Genomic DNA, 7,500 nt, shown 5'->3' with positions numbered 1-7,500 from the left:
TAGCATTTTATAATCCGGAATGATATCCTATCTTGATTAAAGCAAAAACCTTTCCCTATTTGATAGGATGTAAATAATTAAATCAAATACAGCTAATACCAGAGAACAAAAAACAACTTTTGCTGATAATTAAATGCCATATGTAAAATTAATAAGGCTCAAAACTATATATAAAAAAAACTATATATATTTAGATAGAAGGAATAGATAGGGAGAAAGCTCGACTGGAGAGCTAGAAATTTTATAGGAAGGAGAAAATGCATTTTTGGGGCAACATGTAGAACGACCTAAGAAGTATAATAGGTGAAGGGGACGAGACAGATAATGGATATTTGAACTGATGTGATAAAACAGAATAACATAAACTGTTAGAATATCATTATGGTAGAAAATAAAATAATTATTGAAGACTGAGCCTTTACAAATGTTGAGCTGTGTGGATGCGAGTGAATAATGCCAGAATACAATATATATCACTAATGCTTTGATACAGCCTCTTTAGGCTGTATATTTCAGTAGCTGAATTAGGTGCTCTGGTTAAATATCACTTTACATATAATTGACAGGGGTTAGGTGCACAAATCTATAAATTAATTTCTTAATTAACTGTACCTCTTTCCATGATTTTCTCTTGCATGACTGAACACTATAACTATTAATTTTAGTTTTCTTTTAAAAAAATTATTCCAACTATCACATTTTTTTTTTTTTTTTTTTTAGTCTGCCCATGTATTTTAATTGCATAAGAAATTGGCACATGTATCCCTGTAATTCTAATTTGCATATACAGCATCTACATACTGAATGTACATTTTAAATTAAATTCCATGTTTTATTGATGGAATTCTTTTTTTCAACGAAAGGTAGTTTCAGTAAGAAGTGGTACAATTCTTTTTAAACTGCAATATTATTTACCCCATTTGACAATATATTCAAGGCTGTCAATTCTGGTGTTAGCAAGCCATTATAATATCTGATGTCAGAGAATTTAATTTAGTAAATAATCAGTAACCTTTACCCACCACAGACCCAATACGATGTATCAGATAATTTAAACAGTTGAAAATGTGCATTATGTTTTTCTCCACAGAATTCAGGGAGTGTTTCTCTCTCTATGCTCGCAATGGACAGATTCGTACTTTGGACCAGTTGACTGTGATTATGCGTTCCCTTGGAATGAGTCCAACCATTTCTGAGCTTAAAAAATACTTCAAGGATAAAGGTAAGAATTTTCACATATTCCATCTTTCCCTCTCTCTGCTCTCCTCATTTCCTCATCTTTCCTTTCCTCTGATCTCATCTGTCATCTCCCATCTCCCCTCCACTACTTTCTATTTTATCCCCTTTGCATTTGTCACTAATTTGAATTCATTTATCAGGGTTTCTATTCCTATTTCTCTACTCGGTAATTTGTAGGACTTGAGTCCAATTCATTGCAGTCAATCTTTCAGTTTTAATTTGTTCCCTTTTATGTCTTTTCATATTATCAAACAACTTACAGTTTAATGCTATTCTTAGGTGATTTATATGTATGTCCATTCTAATTTAATTTCCTTATGACATGATCAGCAAACTATTTATTGAATCATTAAAAGAGTGGTAGCAAATTTGCTTATAATCATTCATCATGCTGTTGTATTTTTTTTAGTTTATAATCAGACATTCTCAGACTCAAAGCTCATTTGTCTGTTTTCATCACTACCCTAGTTGTATTATTTTCTCAACATATTTCAGAAATGTATTATGCAGTGCACTATACTCATTCGCTACAGGTATTATTCTATAGAATAACAATTATGGTCTTTTTCTTGTTGCTATTTTCATTTTTTGCTTCTATCATCATTGCTTGTGAACTTAATGCACTTGGCTTTCCACATTTGGTTGTGTGTTCATCATCCCTGAAATGAAATTCAAAACCAAAAGGGGCAGTACTGATTTAAAGATTTTGTTTCCCTTCTCGCCAGTACAGCTTCATTTTGTTCTTCCCTTATCACTGTTGCCATTTCATTTTGGTTTTCACAAATTGTTATTGTCTGTATGTTGTTCTCACGCATCATTTATATCATCTAGTCACAATTTAATAGTTTTTGTTGTTTGCACACTTTTCTTTATAATAAAAAAAACAATGGTTAAGACTGTAAAAGGGAGTCTTATCAGGCCATGTTGAACATTTTCTGCTTTTTCTTCACAAATTAATGCAAGTTACCAGCTATGATTGTAATCCTTCTTCCAAGCTTAATTTTATCTCCCTGCTTCCATATGGAAGCCACTTAAATTTTTAAAAACTGGCATAGGTATTTCAAAACAGCATCACAATTGCAAAACACCCAAACACACCCAGATTTTAAAACCTAAACTACCTTGATCTGAGAAATACCGTATGTACATGAAATCTTTTTCAGGTGGAAAGATGAGCTTCCCTGACTTTCTGGATGTGATGCACAAGCACAGCCAGGTGGAGAAGATACCAGAGGAGATCCTTGCTGCCTTTAAGGGGCATGACCCACGTAACACTGGCAGCATCCCAGCACGTGATCTGCGCCATATTCTTTTGCAGTGGGGTGAGAGGCTTAGTCACAAAGAAGGTAAGGAGAAAAAAAAAGAAGTGATAAATGACTAAACTGAAAATAAATATAAAGAAGATATTAATATATACTTCAATGTAACAAGATATTCTGGTACCATTTTTCAAAAAATATATAACCTAAACATATCTTTTCAGCACTAAAACCTTTTCTTGATAGTTTTTAAAAAATTTATTTTTTCTTCTTTTTAGTTGAACAGATCTTCCGTGAAGCCAACATCTCCCCCAATGGTGTTGTACGCTACCATGACTTCTGCAGGATTGTGTGCGCTCCTGTGCCTGACTATTACTGATGTCCTGAAGAGTTTTGTGTGCTCTTGTGCCTGACTGTTACTTAATGCCAGTTTCTTTTTTCTTGATATTTATGAAGAGGATGCATACCTGATACAGTACATCAGAACAAGCTATAGATTTGTTATAGTAATAGCTCTATCAATGCAGTGCCTTACTTTGATTTTTTTTAAAGGTTTGTGTTCAAACCTTAAAAAAAAAAAAAAAAAAAAATATATATATATATATATATATATATATATATATATATATATATATGCTCTACTAATGTTAGTATATTTTATTATGCTACATTGTGATAACATTAACAATGATCAATTGTTCACTTTGAACAATAGCTAATAAGTTAAATCTTTGATGTTTAATGAAATATATTTAGTATATATATAATTTTAATCTTTGTTAATTTAAGCAGTTGATTTCAACCAAAGATTGTGTTACCTTGGGTCAAAATTTTAATCATAAATAGAACTACATATGGGACTATTGATACATACAATAAATAAATAATTTATACATAAAGAAAAATGTATGTTATTAACCTTTTTTCAGCTGTCACATTAAAAATAAATAGTTATGCTTTTAAAATGCATTACACAGCCTAGAGGAAGACGCAGCGTTGACTATGTACAGTGTATATGCTACCCTCTGGTCAGAACAGCAGTGAATACCACTTGTAAATACCATTAACTATTCCTCTCTTGTTTGTGTGTCACTGGGCAATTACTTTATATTTATTATAATTAAAAACATAAGCAATTTATTTTTACATGCTTTTATGATAAAAACAAGTTGATTTAAGTTATGTACAAAAAAAAGCTAAATACTGAATACTGAAAAGACAGGAGACAAATTTAAATATAAACCGTTTCACAATAAAACAAAAGGCTAAATAAAGAAATAAAAGACTGGAGAAAAAATTAAATATAAATTTTTCAACAGTACTGACTTTCACAAATTTATTCTTTTTTTTTATGATCATAATAATAATAATCATAGCCAATATCTTTGTCATTATCATAAAAGTTCACCATTTTTTTTTTTTTAATTCTTTCATGATTATAATTATCACCATTATTAATAAATTTCACATAAAGAAATTTAATACAATTATATCTCTCAAAACACAAACATTGCAATCCCCCTACACATCCATCGGCTAAAGTCTTTCCATCAAACAACTACTGATAATATTAAAACGTGCAAAGGTTGCAAGGCATTTTCCATATTTGCAGCTGATGAAGGCCACTGTTGCACGTGCAATAAGACATCCCTTAAGTCCAACATCATTAGAGATCCTTCAAGTGTTCTCCATCATGAATTCGCTGGCAATGCATAACATATTTCTTTGGAGAATATCTGTAATTGGGAGGAAAAAGCAAGATGTCAATTAGGGGCCAAAGCCACATTTAGGTGAGTCAGTTACATGGCTTGAACATAAACAAAAAAAAAAGGAAGACATGAAGATATATCCAAGTGGGGTTGTGTTAGGCACTATAATGTTGTGTTGTACTGTGTTTGATTATGTCATTGTTTAGTGACTTGTATCCCATGAGCTGTTTGTTATTTCCTTTTTATGTATGTGAAATTTTACAAATCACTAGCAATATAATTCTATAAATAGTATTCCCCCAAATAAATACTGGCATGAGAAAAGAAAAGAATCAATTGCTGCCCAAATTTTCAAGCAAAGCACATGCAACTCCCTTCCCATCAGCTAACAAACCAAACCTGAAATACTTACTGAACTAAGTACTCTGATATCCCCGTATTTGGTGAGATGGAATTCAGGACGTCTGGATCGCCTGGCAACTTACACCCCAGAGTTGTGTGAATGTGAGTGTAGAGTTGCTTCAGAGCTGCTCCATGGCCCACTATAAGTATCTTCTCCACTGGAACGCAGTCTTTAAGTGACTGAAATCATTTTATTGCAGAGGTTTTAATAACAAATTGATCAATTAACATTAGATTAGTTATGTTTCACTGGTTAGGTACTAAAAAAGAACTGGGTGGAATAGCATGGCCCAAATTTTTTTCAGCACAGTTCTTATGATAAATCAGAATGTTGAAAAGGTGTAGAAATACATTCATGTAGAAATACATTCATGTAGAAATACATTCATATAGAAATATATTCATAATTAAACTATTTCAGGCACAAGAAATTCTTATTGGCTATAGTTGTTTGTGTTCCTCAGAATTAACTTAACTAGATTGTGTGGGCCTAAACTCTCTTAATAATATATATAATAAATAAGGTGTGTCATAATTTTTATACTCTTAATGTGAAAGAAATGACAGGTTTTCTCAAGATTACAAGTGAGGAACTTAATATCAGCAAGAATTCTAATATCAGTTTATTGTTTCATATGTACCCTTAACCACACAGACACATGCCACTAGTTGTCACACTGTTCTATCTCAGCAAAATGCAAAACTACAAAAATCAACTTACCTTCATTTCACCTGCAACTTCTGCTTCTTCACCATCTTCTGCAGGCAAATCTGAGGTACTCTCTCCCTGAGATTTATTCTTGTCATAGACTGACTGACATAATTCCTGAAAAAAGTAGAATCCACTGATATTGTTGAAAATTGTCTGTATTCAAATAATTGAATACCATGGAGTAATTAATACATTTCATGAAAATCACTACAATAAAATTTCAGTATGTGGTAATCTGACTATGTTTAGTCAGTGCAGCCATGGGCAGATGGCTTGTCTGTTATCTTGATCTATTAGGATCAGAAAGAGATAAAGCTTAACAATGGAGCCTTGTTGTAACCTGGCAGAACATTAGTTGGATTACACAAATGCTTATAGGCATAGTAATCCCACTGGGAAAACTTTGGAACCCTCTCAAGTTTAACTGCAGAACAAATTTGTTTAACTTTCAGACAATGATCAGATAGTCTATCTAAACCTGCATCATAAAGAAATTTGGCTGAGTGATGGAATGTGCTGTTAAGGAAAAATTCATGTGTTGAATACATCAATATATGATATTGTTGCTGAGTGGCAGGTGCCACTGTTGTCTCACTGTCTGTACGAAAAGCTCTTGGAGGAACACTAGACTCATTGGGCCTTTAGGAAGGGGCTCTTGCATTATTCCACATGTACTATCTCCGAGCCATGCCTGGAAGAGCATCAGTTCCAGCAAAGACACTACTTCCATGCACAGTAACCTACTACTAACCACTTTGACTAGTAGTACAGGGTGTGTTACAGGAAATTGTGTATCATGAAAATATTTTCAAAATAACACAAGTAACACAATGTTACTTATTGCTATTGTTTTTGCACAAGGCAGGAGATATAATATGGAGTCTGCTCAAAGGAAAAATTCCATTTACTTTTTGATCTAGCATAACAAATGAAAAATGAAAAAAATGACAAAATTGTGTATGCAGTATCAGCACTATTTGCATTGCAAAGAGGAGACAAGGAGTCCTGATACTGCACATAGGTGTTTGTGTGAACTATCTTGGTCAAGCCAGTGGCCTTAAACTGTTCTGGAAAGCCTGTGTGCATTGTAGTAACATTTGCTGACTTCAAGTGTGGGATGGTTCCTCAAAACTAAGTACAGAGATTGTGTATAGCAGCAATTTCTATTGTCTGTTCTACAGACATAGGTGCAAAATCTAAGTAAAAAAGGCTATAACTTCAAAAAAAAATTGGTGTTTTGCAACTCAAATCAAACATGTTCTGTGCTTTAGCATAATAGTTTTTGCTACAACATCTGAATTCAAATCATAAACCGTGTCATGGCTTACTGTCCCAAAACTAACATTTTTATGCACCAGTTTATGAAATGGACAATAGCACAGCCAATGATTCTTTCTGGACACTAAACACTGGCCTGAATCAATCCAACAAAATGTATATTTATTTTGTACAAAAGCTGTGAACTGAAACTTCCAGGGGATTCTCTACATCTATCCTAGGGAATCTGTTGCACTTGCTAAATTCAATTTTGTATAGGCTTGTATTACTCTTGGTATCTTATATACACTCGTAGACTGACAAAAATAAAGTCATATGTAAGATGGAATAATGCAATGCCACATTGATATAGATATATAACAATCCTCCCTGTCCAGGCTTCAACCTAGGTCACTCTGGGTATGAGAACAGAGGGCCAGTAATAAACCAACCATGCCACGCAGCCCACTAAAAGGAGTGTGCAACTAGTATCTAACTAGCTCCATAGACATTACCTATCTACTCATACGTGAGTAATGATAGTGAGGTTTTACACACACTCACTGTGGGCACTCAGTGGAAATTAATTTAGAAATTCAAAACCGAAGTCAGATATACAGGAGGTGTATATATATGAAAGATAGAATAAAGCAATGCCACACTGATACAAGATATATAACAATCCTCCCTGACCAGGCCTCAAACCTAGGTCACAGAGACAGACAAACAAAGAGAAATAGAGAGACAGAAAACAGACAGAAATGGAAATAGAGAGAGAGACAGAGAGGGAAATAGACAGAGACACAGAGAGGGATATAGAGAAGGAGAGACAAAGAGAGAAATAGAGAAGGAGAGACAGAGAGAGAAATAGAGAAGGAGAGACAGAGAGAGAAATAGAGAAGAGAGACAGAGAGAGAAATAG

The 7,500-nt window shown here is 33.4% G+C and overlaps 2 protein-coding genes across 2 annotated transcripts in view; one reads left to right on the top strand and one right to left on the bottom strand.

Moving 5' to 3' along the window:
* Positions 1–2,955, top strand: part of LOC125036119 (calmodulin-like protein 4) — a 3,234-nt gene extending 279 nt beyond the window's left edge. The window contains exons 3-5 of the mRNA XM_047628537.1: positions 1,091–1,222; positions 2,403–2,585; positions 2,777–2,955. Coding sequence (XP_047484493.1) covers positions 1,091–1,222; positions 2,403–2,585; positions 2,777–2,877 — 416 coding nt within the window. The 3' untranslated portion in view covers positions 2,878–2,955. The remainder of the gene's footprint in view (positions 1–1,090; positions 1,223–2,402; positions 2,586–2,776) is intronic.
* A 294-nt stretch (positions 2,956–3,249) lies between these two features.
* Positions 3,250–7,500, bottom strand: part of LOC125036118 (fructose-2,6-bisphosphatase TIGAR-like) — a 12,150-nt gene continuing 7,899 nt past the window's right edge. The window contains exons 5-7 of the mRNA XM_047628536.1: positions 5,331–5,435; positions 4,620–4,789; positions 3,250–4,234 (exon numbers count right to left, since the gene is read on the bottom strand). Coding sequence (XP_047484492.1) covers positions 4,165–4,234; positions 4,620–4,789; positions 5,331–5,435 — 345 coding nt within the window. The 3' untranslated portion in view covers positions 3,250–4,164. The remainder of the gene's footprint in view (positions 4,235–4,619; positions 4,790–5,330; positions 5,436–7,500) is intronic.

This window comes from Penaeus chinensis, chromosome 20 (genome assembly GCF_019202785.1).
Source record: "Penaeus chinensis breed Huanghai No. 1 chromosome 20, ASM1920278v2, whole genome shotgun sequence".
NCBI lineage: Eukaryota > Metazoa > Arthropoda > Malacostraca > Decapoda > Penaeidae > Penaeus > Penaeus chinensis.
Note: the sequence above shows the minus strand (reverse complement) of the source record. Positions and strands in the feature narration are given on the sequence as shown.